At 45.6% G+C, this 23,908-nt stretch overlaps 1 protein-coding gene across 19 annotated transcripts; it reads right to left on the bottom strand.

Moving 5' to 3' along the window:
- Nucleotides 1-92: 92 nt before the first annotated feature.
- LOC149350263 (uncharacterized) lies at nt 93-23,891 on the bottom strand. 19 transcript variants are annotated; one of them, XR_016290286.1, is made up of 9 exons: nt 23,825-23,888; nt 16,417-16,633; nt 11,384-13,701; nt 8,958-9,062; nt 8,639-8,791; nt 1,412-4,817; nt 1,186-1,351; nt 493-588; nt 93-314 (listed from the first exon to the last, which is right to left on the bottom strand). XR_016290286.1 is itself a non-coding variant. In XM_089579250.1 (7 exons), exons 4-7 carry the CDS (start codon nt 1,810-1,812, stop codon nt 262-264), a joined length of 363 nt encoding a protein of 120 aa, XP_089435376.1. In that variant the 5' UTR covers nt 1,813-4,817; nt 8,639-13,701; nt 16,417-16,633; nt 23,825-23,888; the 3' UTR covers nt 93-261. The 19 variants fall into 19 exon arrangements, 1 of the variants encoding a protein (XP_089435376.1); XR_016290291.1 differs by having other exon boundaries at nt 13,542-13,701; XR_016290276.1 differs by having other exon boundaries at nt 1,412-1,640; nt 1,710-4,817; nt 8,639-13,701.
- Nucleotides 23,892-23,908: the final 17 nt, after the last annotated feature.

The following is a 23,908-nucleotide window of genomic DNA, read 5'->3' as shown; positions in this document are numbered from 1 at the left end:
ACATATCCAGTCTCACACAGCTACTCCGTACTGTGGTCCTCGTCAGCCTTGCACACTGGCTTCAATTATTCTGCACAATGAGTAACACAAAGTTCAGTTCAACAGGTAGAGTCAGTTTTATTTCTTGACTCATACGCAGTAACAATAGAAGCGCCATCTTCCGCTCATGTCGGGCAGCCCTCTTCTTGGCAGGGTCATCTAGCTTTTCTAGCAGTGCTTCTATCGGTGGCTTTTCACCCTTTCTTTTCCGGCCCGCCTGGCTCACGCTTGTAGACGGAGGCAGCGCCTCAGGTTCCGGCTCATTTTCTTGTGGTCTGGAAAAAATTTTTTGCAAATCTATATCTATCTCTATGCAAATCTATATCTATATCCATATCTGTGTTAAAGATTAGGCCATAGACATTTGAAAGTAGTGCTTTTGCTCGCTTTCCTCCCACAAGACATCTGACAAGCCCACAATCACCACTATTGTGGTCACAAAATACAACTCACGGCTCTCCGCAGTCTTCTTGAGCAATCCTTTGCCCAGGAGCATACAGCACTGTCGGGGAGACATGGTGCTCCTTCTCCAGAACTTCTGCAAGCTCCCTAAATATCAAAAATATGCCACATTTGTAAAACACCAGCACTTGATGACATGAAGCTGCCAGTTATGCTAGTTTATGTATTGTGCACCTTCTGAAATTGTGCAGCAGGAGCCTTGCAACTCAAAACATCTATGAAAATATACAAAATGGAATGGAACAGCACCTCCTTAATGTAAGTTGGCTTAATAATGCTTGAGTAAATAGAGCTAGACACAATGACGGTACCTTAATCTATGATGAGGTATGAACGAGAAAAGTGATATGTGACAAAGTTAGGGCTTATGAAAGGTCAATATCAACTAAGAAAAAATATTTGCTGCATATGCCCCATTCGTAAGACTAAATGAAGAAAGCAAGAATGTCTCCAGTTGTTTTAAACATTATAATGCCCAATTTCTTCAAAGCTAGGCTACAACACTGCCAAACGTGCATGTTTAAAAATCCTTGTGACAGCAAAGCCTCAAAACGAGTAAAACCAAACTGAAAAACAAGGTACCAGGAAAACGTCGACAGTAGCTCTCATACAGGCTAGCGCAAATTATTTTTCTTTCATTTTTGAGGCACGTGAATGAGATAAAAAAAAAACGAAACGACTTACTCTTCGAACTCGCACTTTGCCGACCCACGCCCAGACTTCTCATTATTTTCCTTCGCTCGCTTGTACCCTCGCTCAAGTGACTTCCATTTGTTCTGTACTTGCAGAACAGTCAGCTGGCAGCCAAATTCCTTGTTCTGTCATTCGCTCCCACAGCTCTTTTCTGAACCTACGAAAGAAAACACTGTGTAATACGTGCACATGCAAATTTGGCGCAATTTTACCGTACCGAAACCCGCCTCGTTTGTTCAGCTCTTTGTACGTCGATATAAGGAAAAGTGTTCTCCGGCGGCTCCACAAAGGTACTTCGCTGCCTTGCGCTGATTCTGCAGTAGGACTAGACTCACTAGAGGGGCTAGAGAGCTGCAAAGATGCAGCGTTTGGCTGCATGCTGATCGCAGGGTGCGAGTCGCCTTCCTCGCTGTCTCCTAACCTCACACAGACAGTTGTTGCACCGTCTGAAAAAAAAGAAAAAGTTCATGTCACCTCGCACATGCACATGGGCACCCTGTCACAACCAAAATTACCTGCTGTTGAGTAGATTTCTCCCCCATTTTGTCGTAGAATGACGCCGGATCCGTCGATCACGGGGAAAACTTCTTTCAGTTGCCCATTGATGTTAATAAGCATTTCGTCGGCTGCGCGCGTCGTCTGCTCAGGCCGTCAAACACGTGCACCACTATCCTGCACCTCCGTCTCTGATGGTGCCGCGCAACGTTTCTAGATAAAGAAACGTTGGTGCCGCGGTTCTTTGCACCGAAGTGGCACCACGACTGCACCAAAATCAATCGCGGACGGTGGTGCAGGGGGCGCTGTGAATCGAGCGCTTTGGTACAGCGCACCGTGAACCGGTTCCGGCGGTGCAGAGAACCATGGCTGAATCGAATGCAGCTATGACGACACAGGACTAAGTGACGTGAACATGACGTGCACATGACGTAACGCAGACTCCGTGATTTCTGGCTGCAAGCAGTGCGGCCTACCAGCAGCCGAAAAGAAAGCTACCGCCGGCTACCGTCGCTTCGTTTACGTTTGCACCGGCGTTTTGCCAGCGTTACGATGGATCCCGTTCTCGAAGTCGTCAACGAAGTTCTCGCATATAGACACCTTTAGCATACCTTGTACCTTGTTACCGCTGCCGGTAAGCAGGCGCTGATTGGTCCCGATGCTGCAGGCACGCGCGTAGCTGCCGGGTACGTGGCGCCATCTGGCAACGTCAACAAGATTTGCTCAAGCATTGGCTGCGCCTCAGTGATTCGTGACATCTCGTGTAGAACCATTGGTTCTGGCAACACTGTTTTGTCCTATGACCTCATCACGCTTGTACTTGCGAGTTTGGCCTGTGGCGGCGATACCTGTATTTTGGTTCCTGCTCTTTTGTACGTTACAAGAGCTTTGTTGTTAGTATGAGTGGCGTTTTTGTAATCAGGAGCTGGTATTCTGTCGATACAAGCCAACTTCAGTTTCTCCTCAGTGTCCCTTTAAGCTTATATAGAGACCAGGTGATATAGAGAATATCACCTCAAAGACCAACGATGAGGACAAGGAACGGTGCCTCCTAGAAGGTGTGGACAGCCTAAAAAGGTGTGCTAGTTATCGTACTTGTAAGAAGGGCCGTTTGGACGTTAATTCTGTTGTGCACCATTTCAAAAGTCATGATTTGCGCTTACTGCAATCCGACAAAGATGGCAGATTTGTAGTTTTACCTAATGACTTCTATCAAGAAAAAGCGCTCGAGGCGGTTCGCAAAAACTTTGCACCCATTAGAAAAAGCGAAGTGAGAGTAAAAACCAAATTTATTGACTTTTGTAAGAGCTTTCAACTGATGTCTTTAGCAAATGCAATCGATGCCAGTTCTAAGAATTCTTTGTCAGTATTTTTTACAGCAAAAACGCACAAACCTGATCTTCCGTTTAGGACTATTGTAAGTGAGAAGGGATCCTGGCAACACCAAGTCGGCCGATTCCTTCTTGCTAAGCTTAAATGCCTTTCCATTAACGATCCGTTCATGGTAAAAAAAAGTCATCTGATGTTGCCGAGTTTCTGCAAAATAGCGATCAGATAGGTTCTGCCTTCTCTGTAGATATTCAAGATTTGTTTTATTCTGTCCCACATGCTGACTTGTTGGCCTCTGTTAGAGATTGTATCGAAAGCTCGGGGGAGGTGGCATTCCAGAACATAGCCGGCATCTCTACAGATAATTTTTTTAAAGCTTTTAGGGTATTACCTGCATGTTACCTTTATCTTTCATGACAACCAGTTTTATCTGCAGCGCAAAGGCATTTGCATAGGTTCATGTGTTGCACCCATTTTATGCGACATCTTTTTATCTTATATTGACCACTCATTGCAACTAACCCTAAGTGACGGCCCGGTTTTAAAAGTTTTCAGGTATGTTGACGATTTTTTAATCCTTTTAAAGTCTGGGACCTTTACATCCCTTCACCAGATTGTTTCACAGATTTTAACTGCTTTTAATCAATTAGGACGAGGGTTGGTTTTTACACATGAACTCCCAGATAATCATGTTACGTTTTTTGGACCTCAAACTTATGTTCCGTGGCAGCCACGTTTGCCATATGTATTCCCCCCGTGCTAACAAGGAGCTACTGAGATACGACTCCTCACACTCCAAGGTTGTAAAAAGAGCCATTGCGTCTTTCTGTTTGGAGTCGGCGCTTCACAAGTCGTGCCCTCATAGCATGCAGGAAAGTCTCGACTATCAGGTTTCCCGCCTCTTGGCGGTAGGCTTCCCTGGTCCGGTCATATCTGCCGTCGCTGAAACCCTCCTGCAGAAACAAAAAGGCGCCCAAAAAAGACCTGACTACTCGGCTTCAAAGCCGGTTGTGGTCCCCTATGTGCACCAGGTGTCTCATAACCTGAAGAAAGTGGCCGGTAGACATCATGTACCTTGGTGTTCTCAGCCCCCAACAAGCTATCAAAGCTTTGCTGCCGCATTTCTGGCGTTTGTGAAAGGGGTTGCAAGAAAATGGCTGTGGCTCAACTTGGTTAAGCCGGGAAATCGCGAAAGCAATACCCATGGCTACGCTCTCGCTCACATGATAGTCGAACTGTTGTGGTGCTGTGTGAAACTTGTTGTATACCTTGGTGCTGCTGTGGTGATCACTTGGCTATTCTATGTACAACTAGTAGTGAAACTATAATCGCTGCGGCTGTGAGAATATACTTGGTTGCTGGTGATGTTAATGCAGATTGTAGAACTGCTGTTCCTGCACTGGCTACAACGGCATGCTTGGCACTCATGGTAAGTGTCCTGGTAAATCCAAGGTACACACTAGTGACACAAGAAGACACATTGTTACTGTGGTTAATCGGTTTTATTCAAGCCAATAAACACACTTCGGTGGTCCGTGAAGAAGTGACTCTTCACTTGTACCTCTCTTATTGAATACCGGTCTGCGTTTCTGTAGGCGACCAAGTCCAAACTGCTCCCCCATTGAGTAGTTGATCTTGGCTGCTGAGGGCATAGCTGGAGGTAGTATTTTTCGTCCAAGGCCTCGATGAATTTGGGGTCTCTTCTTGGGTCCTTGTTGAAATCACCAGAGCATATGAGCATTCTTTTATCGGTGCGCTTCGGCAGGCCGTTGCGAGGGTTTTGAGTACAGCACCGTCTCCTGTTTGCGGTGAGATGTAGACACCAGCCACAACTAAGTCCAAAGCATTCAATTCAACACACACTGCTTCCCCATCTTCGGTAGGCACTGGGGGTGTCACTACGGTTGCTTCCAAGGGTTGCCTTACGTATATGCATACCCCTGCGTTTCTACTTTGGTTATCGCGCCTAGCCCCCCGACAAAGTTGAACTCAGGTATGCAGATGGGAGTATCCCCAGAGCACCCTGTCTCAGTGAATACTAGCACATGAGCTGACATTAAGAGTGTATCTGTGGCTATGTCGTGTTGATGCGCAGCAAGGGATCTCACGTTCATTGTGACAACCGTGACCTCACTGTTGGCGATTAAGTCTTCACAACGACTGAACGCAGTGACCAACCTATGGTTTTCTAGCCTTTTAAATTCTGCCACGAGAAACTTGTCGGGATTAGGCCCCTTACGGGTGAACTGTCGGCATCCATCCTTGTTTGTTTGTTTGTAGCCTTGTAAACTCGTAGCACGACTCAAGGCTACATACACCAATTTGTGGGGGTGGTTGGATGCATACTCGTAGAGGACTGCATCGAAGGTTCCACCTTGCGACTTGTGTATGGTCATTGCACTGGCAGGTATTAGTGGAAACTGCGTCCGCTTCACCGACATATGTTTGACCAGCTTTCCTTTCAATTGGAACTGCCCCGTGGTCGTGGCCGCCGCGATCTGCTCCGGCAGCGGCGCGCGCCGTTGCTCAAAAGCGCGGTTTGATCGCGGAGCCCACGCCGTGGTGGCACCGCCGCGGCTTGCGACGGCGCGAGTCGGTTGCCCTTCTCTTCGGCGTGACGTCACAAAGCACCTGTTGCGCTCCTAGCGGAGAGCGCAGGAGTTAGGCGCTGGTGGTGGCACCGCCGCGCCACGGCAAAGGCTGAAAGTGCAAGTAGTAAAGCTTTCGCTTTAAAAAGGCCTGGCACGTCCTATGTTAAGTGCGCCACAGGAGTGGTATACAGCTTGCCCCTTTCCTGTGGCTCTTCCTATGTAGGCCAAACTGGCCGTTGCGTTAATGACCGGCTACGGTAGCATGCAAAAAATGTTGACAATAATGATAAAAATTCAAACCTTGTTAGGCACATTTCTTCCTGCACGTGTATGCAAGATTTGAGATGACAAAGATTCTAGGCAGGAGTACCAATGTAAAAGCCCGGCTTGTCTTAGAGGCCTTCCATGTTAAAAAACTATCTGATCGCTGCGTAAGTGATGCTTCGTTGCAGATCTATGATGCTGAAGTTTCATATCGTGATTCGTTTGTATAAAATTGCGGTCTTTGTGATGTGTGTGCCTGCTCTACCTTTAAGCATGCGCTGCTTTTCTGTATATATGCTGTTGTTGTTTCACCCCATTAAACAGTTGGTAGTTGCGCTCATGAACTGTTGTATGTGTTTCTTTCTGTGTCCTGTCTAAGTTGTTGCGCAATTCACTTATATACATTTCATCTAGGGGAATAGGAACCCCGAATGGAGATGGCACGACGTCTTGTGCAATCGGTGCTTCAACCCAGGATACACTACCAGACCCAGTTCCAATGACTGACGAGGCAACAATGGGCAGAGTTGGAAACAAAAAACAGGAACGCAATACGCACCATCACGGCTTTATTACCCCCCCCCCCCTCCCGATTCTCGAGGAATTTTCACAGCTGAATACACTGACAGAACTAACTGATCAGCGAGAGACAACAAGAAATCTGAAACGAAAGTATGTTATGCCCATAGCATCCTTGTACAATGCATACATGACAGTGCAAACATGTACAATGGCTGACTCCCCTCCATGGAAATTCACAACTATTACGACAAACAAGCCGACTAAACCTTGTTGTAAAGAGAAGCCGAGAACTCGTCCTCTGGTTGATGTATGCCCAGGAACATGTATTGCATATATAGATGCGTCGATTATAGAAAACGGTGGTAGAACAGCAGCCACTAGCCCAACACAAAGAGAGCTATACATACATCATGAATATGTAACAGACTACCTGGACCCGCTTGTTATAGAACTTTATGCAATTCGCGATGCTATGGAGGCCATAAATAAAATAGACTATAACAGAAGCCTATATCTATACAGATTCATTTGCAGCCATAAAACGAAAAAGAGTTACAAAGACACTATGTGCAACTCAGGAGATCTCTGCACTCAATAAGAAAACAAAGATATGCATCCAGATACACTGGACACAAGACGATGCTGAGAATACTGAGAAGAGAAAAGTAGACAACCTTACACACCACCTCCCAAACACTAATGCATCCCCCACCACCAGGCTCCCTTTTGATGCCAGCTCCGCTATTCCTATCTTAGCACCCTCTTCAAGGAAAAGTACACGTTCCCTCATTCCCCTGTGCGTTTTCCGCCTCCCTCATAACTTATCAAGATTGGAGGAGGTATCTCTTAGAAGTATAAGGGCTGGGGCAGCCCTTACCTCGTCGGTCACAAGCTGATGGGGCTCTGAAGAGACGCAGGACCGAGGTGTGCCACACCGGCTGTAGAGGTGGATGTTCACCACCTGCTGTGGACTTGTGCCGGGACAGGGGCTTTAAGGACACGGATTTTACAGGAAGTGGGACTAATGGCAACAAGGGAGGAGGATTTCTCCAAGTGGCTGACTGACAACAATAAGAGCAGGAGCCTGCTCCAGTTCCTGCACGAAAATACCTTACATGATCACCTATAGTATACAGCAAACCCAAATTATATATGCTATGGCAAGTGTCTGAAATTAAAAAAAAAGCTCCAAGTACCCCTTCAAGTGCTAGTTAACTTTCGAAGGAGCCTGTTAAGGCTGGTCAGGTGATCGCCACGGTCGATGAAGAACGATGATAGCACGATGGTCGGTGATCATATAAGACAGCAGTATAAAGAGCACCTTGTGTCTTCGTACGCTCACCTGGCAAAACGCTGCGGATTGGGGCAGTTAGCTTAGAACTTCTTAACAAAAATGGCTTACTAGGGACGGAAGACAACATACAAGGCAGATAAGAAAAGGCAATTTGGAAGCTGCAGAGACCAAGACTCAGCGAGCTCCGCCCACTCATTTCTTTGCAGCGCCATTTAATAGCTTCGGTAGTTGGACGAAGCTGTATGCACAATTTGTGCTCTCGTCCAGCTTAATCCATTCATAGAAAATGTCAGAAGGTACATACAAGTGGGGGGGGCCTAAGGCTTGCCAGAGCCAGACTTAGTGTACCTCGCATCTCCAGGAACGTGCAGGCAGCGCAGTTTTGTGCGGCGTCAGCTTTGGTGACAAACTAACTTTAATTGCGAGTGCCCTTGAGCATTGGCTAGACATACGGTCTAGAGTTGTTCCACAGCGAGTTGAATGGGTTCGCCCACAAATCAACTCCATTCACATATGAAGGCATGAGGGCTCGTTGAGTCTGCATAAGGGCACATGCAGAATATTATCCATCATATCAGAGCAGTTCAGCACATAAAGCAAAAGGAAGATTTTTTTCAACACGGCAATGCTGTCTAATCTAAACGCACCGGGTCATATTTTTTCACCACACTCCTGGTGGCTCTTCATTTTAATGAGATTGGCAGCAGGGAACAGGCAGTAATAAGCAATGGCACACTCATATGGCTTACAAAGACATTGAAAACCAGGCACGCTGCCACATTCATAACCCACAGAAGACGTGCCAGCATTTGCCAAGTCGCTGTGATTAGCATATTCTGTTCCTGTGTAGTTTTTGGCTGTATGTATAAAGGCATAGCAAGCAATCTTTGCCGGTTCAAAGCCTTTAATAAAACTACCAGCAGTCCTCATCTTGTAAACATGTGCATACCGTTGTTTTCATCTGTAGCAAAAGGTGAGCATTTGGTGAAGAGTCCCTTTACCTCGACACTGGTTGCAAAGCAAGACATCAGCATTCACGACTCATTCACGAGCTTTGTCCGGTTCTACATGGCAGAGCTAGGTAGGCTCTAGTTTCCGCAGACTGTGAAAAAAAAAAGCATGCGAAATTCGATCACTGAGAGATCAATGTCTTTGTCTATTGGGGGTACACAGAGGACCTGCACATGGAGGTCATCGAACTGTGCTTTCCGTATCCTAACTTCAAAGGTGCCATGGAACACAGTGAACAGAGAGTTGGACCAGCATACTCAGAAAATGTGCAATGCAGGCCATCCAGGCATCCAGGGCAGACTTGGCGGAAGCCCACAAAGTGCACTTTGCAAAGCCGTGAAATGGCTGATGCACTGAGGTAGCTGTGAAAAAAACAATAGGAGAGCCTTCCAATCATATCCGGTATCTTGTGCAATGCAACAAGGATCTACTTATCCAAATCATTTCCGAACCTTGCTGCCATAAATCATTCCACAAAAAACAGATGAAGCATTTTAAATACCACTGACTTATGTTGTACATTCGTCATGATTTTTGTTTTTCTCTATCTTATTTGGCTTTTTGTTTGCCGTTCTGCCACAACCTATATTTGTTAGTATTGTAAAGTAATATATCTCAATTACAATTCAAATTTTTATTTTTAGGGCTTGCAATTTTGTTTATTAGTAACATGAAATTCCCTTACTTTATGCCCTAACGGCCCCATATATTCAATAAATGTCAAAACCCAGCTTTTATCCCTCTTTTGCCGAGGTAACAAACATCGCTCTGGCTGTATCATCAACTACCAGATTGAACACCTTGAAAGCAACAGAAAGTAAGCTTAGTCTACAATTTTTAAAATTTACTTTTTTAGCATACCTGAATGTACCTTTTTTTTAATTAGTGCTAGCCTCTATGCCTACTCATTTGCTATATTGCGTATTCTGTCAAAAGTGAAATATGGGGAAAATCAACATTTCATAGCTGGCCACACTACTGGAAACTTGACAATGGCCTGATGCACTGCAGTCTTGTTTGAAACATCTTTGTTGTGCCCATCAGCGTTAATAGCTGCACATTTTCCAACAACCAAAATTCAAAGCTAATCGCCTACTGCCAAGCTGTTAAATGAACACTGCACCTCTGCCAGGCATGGACACATGCAACAGTGGGCATGCACAGAACTTTTTGAAGCTGGTTTATTTGACGAGAAGTACCATCTCAGTCATAAAAAAACATTTGAGCCAATTGGACATTCCAAGTGGTTGGATTTTCCAATTTGAACCAATTGGTTCCAGTTCTGTTTTTAGCCATCTGACCAATTGGACCCAAACGGATCCAACTGGACTAATTGATAGGACCCATTAGATCAGGCAGTTATTTCACCCAAAAATATTCACAAAATATAACTCACAATTCAGTTTTGAAAAACATGCAGTGTGAGAAATATTCCTACAACTTAACATATTATAATACGCAAAAGGAAAACTGATTTGTGAGGACTGCAGGGAGACATTGTGCCTGGTGCCAATCAACATTTTTCCACGGAATTGAAATTAACATGCTTTTATTGAAATCAAGGCCAATAGACACACATACAGTAGATCACACACAACAAACACTATACATTCAGACACTCGTAGCATATATTAGCTCAGTGTGTACATCCAGAGAACACACTTCTGCTCCAACTTATATACCCCATTTATGAGGCTCTCATGCTGGGGCCAGTGGCGCTTGCCCACTGAGTGCAGTTATTTAATTTAATTTCAACCGCAGTAGTGGTGCAGATGATGAATACAATTTAGTAGGTTAAGCTGCTGATAGCTCTTATTATAGCAACCATATTGGTTCTACCTTGTTTGTCAAATATGCAAACATTCATTGGATACATTAGGTGCAGTTGGGCAGCTGCAGTCTACCAATTGGATGCAATGGTCAAGACCAAGTGGGCTCACCAATTGGAAACCTACCAGGTCCAATTGGACAGTCCATTTGGACCATCCAATTAGAACACCATTCCAATTGGAAACAGCTGGGAACTAAACTGGTCCAACCTGAACCAGTTAACTAGTTGGAAATCCAATTGGTTCCAATGGTATTTTTGACTGGGATGTAAGCAACAGAGGGACTGTATGTTAGCCCTTCCGTGATGTTATACTGAAGTGCGTTGGTTACTTATACACCATGACAGTAGCAACAAGCACATAGCCTTTAGTGTCTTTTCAAACAATTCAAGCAGACGATCAGGTAATTCTAGCACGCTTGAAACTATATTTTCCTCACAACAGTGCAATCACAAAGTGCCACATACCAACAGTCACGACAATGTGCTAACAACCATTAAACCACCTCCACCATTCGTCGTCCTTCCTAGTTTCAATCACCACACTTCATTTTTGTTCCGTTCATTTTGATTATTTTAAGAAGGATGAGCTTGAACTTTGCAAAAGTTGTGGGCAATGTTTTATCCATATTGAGATGACATGGCTTGGATTTTATGTGTAAACTGCCTGAGGGTAGGTTTTCATAGTTTTTAAGATCTGAACATTGAGTTCTGTACGAATCAGGTGTGCTGCTGTTATGCTACGCATTAAAAAAAAATTGCTTCAGCCAATCGACTCCTGACATTCAAAATTACTAAAAAAGAAGGATTCCTTCACTCTGCTTTGGACCTATGCTCAGAAAACCATGCACTCACAAGATGCAGTTCAGTTTTGAAAGTCAACTGGCCAGGCTGGTTTCAGCTGGGTTCCCTCGTTCACTTGTGACAGGGGTTGCCGAAAGCCTCATGCAGAAGATGAAGAGAAAGACAGTGAGAGCTTGGGCAGATGTCCATCGAGAAGAGGTGAGACTGGCAGTGGTGCTGTATGCGCACAAGTTGCCCCGCAGTTTGAAGAACTTTGCCAGCAAGCATGGTGTACTACTCATCTTTTCAGCCTGTAGGCAGCTCGAAGGCCTTCGCACTTGGATCGGAAAAGGAAGTGAAGAGAAAAAGAGGCTGCGGTACCAAGCGTGGGTGACCTTTCATGAAGTGCACCAAAGGGGTAGTATATGAAATCGCCCTCTCAAGCGGTTGCTCCTATATTAGATAAACCGGGCGCTGTGTAAATGAGCAAATCAAGGAACATGAACAAAACACTGACCAAACTAAGGACTGCTGAAATTAAGCAAAGCACATCAGAACTTGCCCTTTGTGCTTTTGTGAGCCATGCTTTGCTGAGGTGCGATTTCTTACCAGAAGTAGGAATACGGTAGCCAGGCAACTTATTGAAGCATTCTACATCAGAAAGAAAGGTAGCTCGTGCATCAACGAAAACTCCATATCTTTGTATAAGGCCGAGAAAAAGTTTTTCGAGCATCATTTATCATATCACATTTGATCGCTAATACATTCCAGACAACCTCAAACTTCAATCAAATGATCAGGCAGGCTTTCGTAAAGGCTACTCAACAATAGAACATATTCACACTATCAATCAGGTGATAGAGAAATGCGCAGAATACAATCAACCCCTTTATATAGCCTTCATAGATCACGAGAAAGCATTTGACTCAGTAGAAACCTCACCAGTCATGCAGGCATTAAGGAATCAGGGTGTAGATGAGCCTTACGTCAAAATACTAGAAGATATCCATAAAGGCTCTACAGCCACCATAGTCCTTCATATGAAAAGTCAACAATAAAATTCCAATAAGAAAAGGTGTCAGGCAGGGAGACATGATCTCACCAATGCTATTCACTGCCTGTTTACAAGAGGTGCTCAGAGGCTTGGATTGGGAGCAGTTGTGGATAAGAGTTAATAGAGAAGACCTTAGTAACCTATGATTTGCTGATGATATTGCCTTGCTAAGTCACTCAGGGGACGAACTGCAAAGCATGATCAAGGAGTTAGGCAGAACAGAACGGTCAGTCTAAAAATTAACATGCAGAAAACCAAAGTAATGTTCAACAGTCTTGCGAGGGAACAGCAGTTTGCAATTGGTAGCAAGGTGCTGGAAGTGGTGAAGGAATTCGTCTGCTTAAAGCACGTAGTGACCACAGATCTAGATCACAAGAAGGAAATAACTAGAAGAATAAGAATGGCGTGGAGCGCATTTGGCAGGTTCTCTCAGATCATGAATGACAGTTTACCAGCATCCCTCAAGAGTATAGCTGTAGCTTACCTCTACTCACATATGGGGCAGAAATGTGGGGTCTAACGAAAAGGGTACAACTTAAATTGAGGACAACACAGCAAACTATGGAAAGGAAAATTATAGGCGTAACGCTAAGAGACCGGAAGAGGGTGGACTGGGTGAGGGGACATCCTAATGGAAATCAAGAAGAAATGGGCTTGGGCAGGGCATGTAAAGTGAAGGCAAGATAACCATTGGTCGTTAATGGTAATGGACTGGATACCAAGAGAAGACAAGCATACCAGGGGGTGACAGAAAGTAAGGTGGGTGGATGAGGTAAGTAGTTTGCGAGGATAAGGTGGCTGCAGCTAATACAGGACAGGGTTAATTGGAGAGTAATGGGAGAGGCCTTTCGCCTGCGATGGACTTAGTCAGGCTGGTGATGATATTGGTTACTTGATGCATGAATGTGTTCTTTGTGCAACTGACTACTGAGAATATATATGAACGTGTTTTCTGTGAAATAAAGCAGTTGTGAGTAGCGCACTATCCTGTTGTCCAACCTTGTGGGATGTGTAGTTTCTGTGGTGCCTTTAAATAGTTACAATGAACAGCTAGCAATTCACCCAACAAGAAGTTCTCTTGAGATATAATGAGAACCACGTTTCTCTGCTCTTACCTTTGGGAGCACGGAATCATGACCACACTACAAGAATCTGAGAATTCGGCTGTATACTTGCCTCCAGATATTCAGCGTATCGGAACCTTGTTGCTGTGCCTGTCGGGAACGATGCCCCTATCTTTGCCACAACACAGGCTGGCAAGACCAGGCAATGTTTTTTTCCCAGGCAATGACACAGCCACCGAACAAACTGTCAGCATGCTGTTTACCGGAACTTTCTGGGAAAAAACAACAAAAGTACTTAGTGAATTATGCACTGTGATGACAATACATGCATGCATGCATGTTTGATGACACCAAAGGAAGAAAAAAGTCACATAGTTGTAAAAACTCAATATGCCGCAAGTCATATATCCACTATATAGTTTCCTATAACCACTTTTTCATACACAGTGCAGTGCACCAGAAATTAACTTTTTTACAGTGCATGTAGCAGAAAACGTTTACACATAAAAAATAACTGTACTATGATCTAGTGTAAAATAAGAACATTCGGATATGAACGCCCTGGTATGCTATGTTGTACAGTATGCACAGCCTAACGCAGCATCAAATGGGAACAGAACCTCACTTGTGGATATTGATGCTCATACTTTCCTATTGAGCATGTAGCTCGAAGTAAGCAATGTGGAGTACAGCGATGTTGAGGCACAGAAGGCTGAATTCCACTATAGCCTCACTATAGCGACATGTGGCGCATGCCGACGCTAGTGTGGGTGCAGATTACGTGACCACGGCTATCGCTTCCCCTGAATTACTACCACAAATTGCAACATGCTCATACACTTAACCCCTGTCACACAGGCATTTCGAAGGCCCTCGAAACGATAGTCTATCGACTCGAAGGCGATCGAGCGCTGATACACGGCCAGTTTGAATGGCCATCGAGTCAATAGTCTATCGAGTCGACGGAGCAGCCCGGAACTCTATCGAGATTTCGAGGGCCTTCGAGCGTTGCCCAAGGTTGCTAGCATTGCTTCGAACGACAACAACAAACATGGCAGCGCCCTTCAAAGCCGGACCCCTCGCTTCGGACTGAATTCTCGTTGTTGCTGCCTTTTTCTGTCCGTTCACTGGTCATAAATGGGGCACCGGTCTTTCGCTTTGTCTCATCTTGCCTACAAGAAAACATATAAGTGATAAATTTGCTTTATTTTTTATTTAGAGTGACGATTCTGCCGCTGCTGGGCCTAAGAGAGTCGGTTTGTTGACAGTAATGGTTCCCGTTTTGTCAACCAGATGGCGCCACCAGAGGCTGAGTTTATTTTTGCATCTCTGCTAGCATACGCTGAACTAAATGTGGGAATGTGCCTGCGTTTAGCGTACGCAAGCGTGCATACGCTCGTAGTACATAGACAGCATAAATTTATGCTCTTTTCTCACTGTATCTGTGTACGCCACGAGCGGCGATGTGGTGCGCTCAGCAAGAAGCAGCAGCGGCGCGGCCGTTCCAACTCGCCCGGGCGTCAACAGATGAGAACAGGTCCTGGTTTTTGCGGCGAGCGAATCCGCTTCGCTTGCCAGATTTTTGAACAAGTGTGAACGCGCCTTATAACTGCAAAAAAGTGTATTTCAACATTTAGTTAAGTTTCGTCAATATACTTTTGTTATTTGCGCGAAACCGAACGTAGCGATTGTGGCGCCACATGAGCTTGGCGTAAGACCCGAGAACGATTTCAATGGCCATTGAGATTTGCCGTGTAGCAGCCCCACAACTCCCTCGAGTTCGATGGCGATCGAAAATCTCGAAGGCCCTCGTCTCGATGGCCATTGAAACTGGCCGTATGACAGGGGTATTACTCCCCTGCCTGGCCGTCAACACAGGCAGAGCTGTTGGCCACTCGGGATGCATTAAGCATCCTCTGTCCATTCCTGCCATCTAGAAGCCACCATGACATCCTCACAGACCCCTCGGCACCATCCATAGTTTGCGGCATGTTCTGGACATCAAATTATTGGCACAGCTAATTCAGGATATAATTGAAAAATTCTCCCTCACAGTTTGTGTATGATGAATTCGTCAAGATGCCCACTCAAAACAAGCTTTGGTGAGTGAAGAAAGTCACGAATCGGCTCCTCCACATCCCATTCAAGCGACCCCAAACCCTCCAGAAACAATACTCCTTCAAGAAAAAGAAAATCTCCGGCGCACCACGCGAGCATTTCTCCCACCATGTGGCACTGACTTCCCTGGTGGCCTTGCGCACTAGGAGGAGGTCTTGCTTGGAAGGTTACGCCTCTGTGTCGCCCTCACCCCAGCGGTAACCTGGTCATGGCCGGTGCAGTATCACGCCCCTTTCGGTGACTCCTGCCCCTCCTGTCCCACTCCTGTCTGCGAGTCTAAACACTTACTTTGGACCTGCCCCTCTTTGCGTGCTGTCCAGCAGAAACACTACTCCGGTGTGGACCACCTGTAGGCTGTGCACCGGATATAGAAGATTTTTGGGCCGCACCACCGGACGTTACTGGACTTCCTTCGAGAGTCCATTGCGCATCCATAGCTGTAAACAATACTTTATGCCTGGCAAGCAGGCATACTGTTGAAATAAAAAAAAAAAAGCTAATGCTGCACATGCCTCAATATCAGCAGACGCACCGCTCAACGTGTTCGCTCAGCGAAGACGCTGAGTAGCACTGCTAAGAGCTGCCGCGGTGGCACAGTGGTTATGATGCTCGGCTGCTGACCCAAAAGACGTGGGCTCAATCCCGGCCGCGGTGGCTGCAATTTCTTTGGAGGAGAAATTCTAGAGGCCCATGTACTGTGCAATGTCAGTGCACGTTAAAGAACCCCAGGTGGTCGAAATTTCCAGAGCCCTTCACTACGGCGTCTCTCATAGCCTGAGTCGCTTTGGGACGTTAAACCCCATAAACCAAACCAAACCAGCACTGCTAAGAGGACTATAATTACAAAATTCATATATGTCCGCACGTACCAGTCTCTACTCATCAGTTGTGACGGTGGCTCAGCGATGACAGCTCCCAAACATACAGCTCGGCTAGCTGCCGACACTGCAGGCCCCTTGGTGCTTGGACATTCTTGATATCCGGCCACTCCAACCGCCTCAGCCCTCAAAAGCATTGCATGCTCTATGGGGCTGAGGTCGCTGAAGTGCAGGACAGAGTTCTTTGCGTGAACTTCGTTGTCGGGATCTGGAACGGGATCCATTGCAACGCTAGTGTAAGTGTAAACGAAGTGACCGTAGATGCCTCCAACGTCCGGCCGGCGGTAGCTTTCATTACAGCTGCTACTAGACTGCACCACTCACTTTCAGCAATCACAAAGTCTGCGTTTATATCACGTTTTTCCTATTTCGTCATCAGAGTGACCCGAGTTTGAATTAGAACGGTGGCAAAACTTTTTCAACTTTGAATTCAAACCTAGATGTCGGCAATAAATGCATCGCTGGACAAGCAACAACAAAGCCATGAAATGCCGAACTATCGAATCTTGCTAACGAAAAAAAAAAAAAACTAACAGAGCTGTCCTCAGTGTCCCTTTAAGAGTGAAATGCGATAGCGGTGATAGCGCCCGCTCTTTATGCGATCCACAAGACAGAATCAATCCGGACTTCCTAGAGGCCCTAACGTGGAACTGTGCGAAATGGAAACTTCCGACACGTAAGAGCACTTGCGGTAGCAATTCTCTGAGAACCATGTGACATTTAACGATGTCATAAAAACTTGTATTAGTGACATGATTGTTTCTGTTTAGATAACGTTTACAAAAAAATGTGTTAAGTCATGTGACTGTGCTTTTGGACGATATGTTTGCTGCAAGCCTCGGTGGCTCTTGTTCTCGCCCCTCTCCTCCCTCCCGCGCAGAAACACAGAGCGAGGAACGGATGAGTAGAAAAGATGCTGCTCCCAGTGCATACAACCCATACTAGCGAGGCACTCTCTGAGATAAGATGTGGAGAAGCATGTGGGTACCTTACGCGGAAACATGGTTTTCATTGGGAAAGGCTCTCTCATGCCGCGAACGCGCATGCATCTTTGTACGCAGTTCTGTACCCTCTGACGCCACAGTTTTTTGGGAAAAATAAAGCAGTCCGTTTCCAACCTCGCCGTTCTTCGGATGTGTCTGCCTGCTTCCTGTCTATGCAAACATCTACACCCACAAACGCAATTTTTCAGACAATGGGTCTGGAAGATCACTGCAAAATTTGCAGATCAAGGAAGAGGAGCGCTGCAGAAGTACTCATGTGACTTCAAAGATGAAGATGAATGATGGACAGGGTTTGTGCGATCAGAAAAAGACCTCTCGAGTTGGAAAGAGAACCGCTGACCCTGGGCATTTCTTACAAAACTGCAAGCTCACATGACCGCCTACATGAAGGAGCCTCGACAGATGAAAAATGTAAGTTGCAAATATAATGGCTTTATTGCATGTGTTTTGGTGACGGGGATATCAATAAAAATTATAAATGTTAGCTCGAGGTACAGGTATGCAATGGAAAACAGAGCATTGCGTCTTGCATTCTCTTCATTTTGATTTTACCTTTACGTATATGTTATGCAAGCAGACAGCAGCGTTCGAAAAAACGTCAGTACTGCGCCGGTGCAAGACACAACTTGGAAGAGAGATAATTGAGGCTAATGAGATAGGAAAATCGGGTAACTCGTGTGTCAGCAATCCTTCAATTTTGCTCTCAAAAAAAGAAATCAGTTATCTTGCGCAAAATTAGAGCTCAAGACATGTATTCACTCGTGCGATGATGGGATCTGTGCTGATCTGGTATATATGTATGCGAAGTCTCTTCTTTCCCTCTTCCCGTTTGATAAGAGCAGCTGCTGTATTTAAGCAAATGTTCCGTCAATAAACACCTGAGTTGTTAGTAAGCGCTTGTCCTGTCTACCTCGTTTCTTTTGTGTCGTGTCTTTTGCGCAAAAAAACCCATAATGCAGACACCTTCTTTCTGCAGTTGCTGCACCCAACCAGTGCTGGAGAGGTTCAATTAAGCCAAAGATGCAACAAATAACTGTGAGCAGCCCTAGTTAAACATACATACAGTACATACTTCAAAAGCATAGTTATTTAAAATAACAATAGATGACAAAATATGTTGTATTCTTGTTTGGAGGTCTATGCCACTAATAACATTGCCAGACCACACCTTTATCCCTCTACTAGTATCACAAATACAAAAGCAGGCACAGTGAATGTGTTGAGTAGAACAGGCCGTCTATGCAAATGTATACACATGATAGCTTTGTCACTGTCATGAAATTATACTGAGGGATACATTACTGAATCAATTAAAACTATTGAAATGTAGTACTAGCAACATTGTTCCAAGTGAGAAAACTAAACACTATTTCCATGAACAAAGTGTCTGCTGTGTATAAATATGAGAAAAAATTATTTAGCCATTGCATGAAAATTCAAAGAAATGTAAGAAACAACTCTCAGGATGCTACAGTCTGAGTGAAACATCTGTCAGATTGTGCCTGCCAGCCAGAAAACGAAACATCTAGTTGACTTGCAGTCTGAAAAACCATTATTTGAAGTTTTCTTAGTGTTTGCAATGCAGTAAAAGCTTGCACTACTTTGCTTTAATTTTGTTCTTGTAGGCAAATTGATGTTCTCCTCAAGCAAGGGCATCACGCCACTGTCCTTGGATATGCCATTTCGTGCAGTGTGTGTCATCAATAAGCACTGCCTTTACGGAAAGGACCGGCAGCACAGAGTACAGGAAAAAGCCAGCACAAGTGCTGCTGCCATCTCTGATAACTGGGATTCATCAGCCTTTGCAAGAAGAAAGATCAAATTGCAGGGGGCAAAGAAGAAAGGCCGCACTACAGTGCTACAGGCCAAAGTTGTCAAAGACACAAGCAACAAGCTTTGTCTATCTTTTCCATATATTAAATTTAATTCAATGTACTTATGTAATCAGTTAAGGTTGCATGCTATTATAAGGTGTGCAAAGTCCGTTCAAGGTTCAATTTGCCCCTTATGTGCATTCTCCTCAGAGCTTCCTCATAAGTCAATGAAGGTCCGTGAAATGTTTTAGATGCAAGAGCTAGAGAAGTGTTACAGCATAATTAAAAGGCAGTAGTATCCTCATCACTATTAATGTAAGCTGAAATTGAAACATCATGTAAATTGTGTGGTTAGATTACTAATTCTAAAATGAAATCTATGCTTTTAATTTGTATTCTTGCATTCTTAGCCTTCAAAATATTAAAATCCCAAAGACAGAAAAAAAGTTTAGTAGCATTGCATGCCACTGGTACCAGAACAATGTTCACATATTATTTTAGATTGATGCTCCGGATAGCTGCAAGCAAAGGCTAAGGACGATGAAGTCTGCAGAGCTCGAGCAGCAAAGCAGCCAGCTGTCATCGGGACTCAAGCCTCCATTTGAAGTACGCTTCTACATGAGCATTACAAAATTGTGAGGACACTGCGAGCATGCATTAAATGATTTGGCCTGCTTTGGACAAACAGCTGATAAAAATATCATCCAGCGAATTCACCAACTCATCTCAAATGGACTCACATCAGTGAAAGAGGCCGACAAATGTATCCACTATTATGTTGAGGACGAGCTCTTTGCCAGTGTCACAAAGTGTGTGCATGCCTTATTTTTCTTTTGCGACGGAAGTGGCCACAGCTGACCACGGCACCGGTGGTTCGCAGGCATGTTGCAATGCGACGGCGACGATTTTGCACCCCTCGCGGGGTCAGTTGACCACTTGCGACGCTGGAGGGTCAAGGCTACTCCCCCCCCCCCAGGATTATCACCGGGAAGCGAGTGATTGCACGAGGTGGGGACGAGAAGTGGCCGGTTGAATGCCCTAGCACCCTTCCCGACCTTGGCAAATTAGCATCGCTCCTCGTGAGAACCATGGCTTTCCCTCGCGTTCCTTCGTGTTTTTCCCCTTCAACATCTGCAAATCATTCGCGCAGTGCCTTGAGCTTTTGTTTGTTGGGTTGTTCGCCACGAGAACACAGTGGCAGGAAAACCGCGAGCCGGGCAGTTGGCTTGGAGATTTTGGTGCGTGCGGACGTGTGTGAGGTCAGCCAGGTGAAGTGGTCGGCAAGCGAGCTAAGGCGGGTGTCTGATGCGTAGAGCGCGGCGACGGCGGCCGAGAAGACGAGTGGCCCAAGTTTACCCGTATCCGCAACCCCCCCATTAGCCCCGTGCGCCTCCGCAGCCCGACGCTCCCTGCGACCGGACCTTGCCACCCCACAGCTAAGCCACCGTTTTTCCCCACTCGCTTGTACTCTTTTCTTTGTCCTGTCACGCTTTCTTGTCCTAACCTTTTGTATAGTATCGCTTTGTTCTTGTAACGTTGTATAGTCCTTGACCCTATGTTTTCCTTTTCTAGTTAATAGTTGTTGCTTTCTGATTCTGTGTTTATTTGCGTCGCGCCTGTGTACGCACGCTACTTCGTTGGGCATTGTTTTGTAACTTTCGTGTTGTTCTTTGCCCAAGTAAAGGTGCTTGCTAAAGAAACTTGCCTATGCCTCATGCCTCCGGTCAATGGCTAATAAGGCGTGGCCCCCATCGATGGTCAGCAGTCGAGCCTCATCTCTCGCACGCAAGGTGGAGAAGTTTGTCGCTCCTCCCCCTCCAAAATTATGGAGAGTGCTGCGGTGGGCAGGTTGACCCGATTAATTAGAATATCGGCGCCAACCAAAGATCAAGCCACCCACAATATCGTGACAGCCAGCAAGGAAGTGCCCGGGTGCAAAATGTCGAGCTTTTCATCCAACAAGGTCAGATATAGCAAACCATATCCAAGCAGCCTTGCAAGAGGAGCGCAGCAGTAATGTTGACCAGGAGAGTGCAGCTGCACTTGTATCAGAGCTAAAGGCAGCACATAAAGATGCAAAGTTTTTTTTCAGTCCACATCAAAAAATACAAGGGGAAGAACACAGTGCCTGAAGATGACAACATGGAGGAGGCAGTGGCAAAAGAATATAGTGAAACACTGCAGTTCTGCTACCAGTCAAAATTCATGGCAGAAATTATGGCTAAGTATGGAGGCAGCTTAGCCCTTATGGATGCAACATACAAGGCTACAGATTACGCACTGCCTCTATTTTTTATTTTTATAAAGACTTCTGTTGGCAACATGATTGGCAGCATCTTCATTGTGCAATTTGAGACCACATCTTGCATAGCAGAGGCTCTGTCACTGTTCCACCAGCGCTGCCCCAACTTCACTCTAGAATATTGGATGATGGACTGCTCTCAGGAACAAATGGCAGCAGTAACTGCAGTGTTTCCAGATTCCAAAGTTATGCTTTGCGACTTTCACAGGGAATAGGCATGGGACAGGTGGCTGAGAAGAAAAGAAAATGCAGTTGAAAACCATGAAAGTGCCCTTGTCCTGCTATGCAAAATTGCACATGCAAAAACACTTGAAGAGTACAAACGAGCTTGCAGCACATTGATGAAATCAGAACTGTGGGATAATCCAAATCCTATATATGTGGGTAGTGGCTTCCTCTAGCTGAAAAGAGGGTGATTTGTTGCTTCCCGCACCATCACTGATAACTGCCAACACATTGGCACCATGATGAAACAGCTGCAAAACTGAGCTCAACACTATATTCGCCAAAATCCATCCTGGCACCGCCCCTTTCGTTGCATATGTTGCTATTGGTTGAATCCAGGGCTGAAACATAGGGTTAAACATCACTACCAGTGCATGGTCCGCTAGCACGTTGGAGTCTTCATTGCAAATGTCCCCATATTTGACGAAGCCATCAAATTTTCAAGAAGCTCTGTTGAACTCTGTCGTTTCCCTTAACTTACTTTCGTCGATGATACCTGGGCCATACCTCTGATGTTCCGGCTTTCCATTAATGTTCAGCTTAATGCTTTCCAATGCAAATTTATTCATGCCATACTTGCATGGCAGGCCCCTGAGCAGCTGTATGAGGCGATTAGAGCTGGGAAGGGGTAGAATCTTCATATCAGAGAGTGTCCTATAACATTTTGGGCTAGTCAGCCTGAGGAGCAGGCACACCATGAGCCACTCTGTTGTGTACCTGTTTCCACGAGGGGACTTGACTGCTTGCTGCATTACAGCGGCACAAATGGCCACCTTCTGTGGCCCAGGTAAATCTTTTACAATGTCGTCTATGGCTGTCGTGAAAGCATTTTTCAGCTTAGCCCTCAGCCAACTTACTTCTACTTTTTTGCACTCTCTTGCAGCAGTGGTACGAATCAGACGCTTCCTAAGCACACTAGCTGCTACAGGCACTTTCTTTCTGGGCAGTTTTGATGCAGCCTTTCTCTTCAGCATTTTTGTCATGCTAACACACATGGCACACACTCCTCTGTCAGCATCTGTTAGAACTGTACAATCCTTATGGTACACAGTTCCAGTTTTGTTTGAAGAGTTTTCGGAACCACTCACAGCACTGTGGCTACATCCAAGGCAGAATTTCATGCTGTGCACAATCTGCACTACCGCTTCCACGTCTTTTAGCGAGCGAATCTGCACATCGACAAGCGATCTTTGTAAAAGTTTTCCATTCCCTGAAATAATGTATGTAAGGTCCTCCCTAACCACAACGCTTTTGAGGATGGAGAACACACCTGTTTTCATTTTTGCTTCGTAGAGAACTGCTTGCCGACGGTCACCAGGCTCCTCCACCACTACTGAAAATTGCCAGTTTCGAGGCAGTCGCAGCGACGCACCATTCTCGATGGTGTTTGCAATGTCAGTGCTATCCAAATCACCCGAAAGCTCTTGTGGTTCTTCGTGAGTGGAATGGCAAGCCAGCTCTGCACTCCTAGCAGTTCCGCCTCTCTTCTTCGGTGATCGCCGCCTTTTGGTTGTAGAAGACAGGTAACTAAGCAAATTAGGAAATAGCGTGGAAATGGCACCATTGTTCAGTGCCCACGAACCCCGTCCTAGCTCCATAACCTCACCATTGATGTTGTGCTTGAACGTTTTGACGATGTCTCACGGCTGGAAATGAACGTCGCACACTTTGCATGTTTTGCTGAGTAGCTTGTCAGCGCGGGGGATCGCTCTAGCCCACCTCTCACGGAGCAGCGAGTCCGATGGTGGAGCAAAAAAGTGCCTCTTTTCTGGGTTGCTTCGGTACCCGCTCGTACAACCAGGCACGAAGAAAAGGCAAAACAGGTCGATGAGTGCACCTCTTGGTGGCAAAAAACGGCTGGCCTGCAGCAGCCGGCCGTGGAAATCGACGACTTCTTGCAGCGTCCAAATCACTCGCTTCTCATTCCGATATGGTAAACGGCTGACTTTTAACGAAATTCACGAAGCAGTCGCACGTAAAACACGAAACCAAATTAAAATAAAATTAAAGCAGCAAAAAACGCAAAAAACCGTGGCAACGAGAATAATACATACACTGCACCGACGCATACGACGCAAGCCAAGCGTTGGCGTAACCGGCGACCGCAGCGCCCTCACACCATAGAGAAACATACTATG

The sequence above is a fragment of the Amblyomma mixtum genome, chromosome 3 (genome assembly GCF_055824585.1).
Source record: "Amblyomma mixtum isolate Tamu chromosome 3, ASM5582458v1, whole genome shotgun sequence".
Taxonomy (NCBI): domain Eukaryota; kingdom Metazoa; phylum Arthropoda; class Arachnida; order Ixodida; family Ixodidae; genus Amblyomma; species Amblyomma mixtum.
Note: the sequence above shows the minus strand (reverse complement) of the source record. Positions and strands in the feature narration are given on the sequence as shown.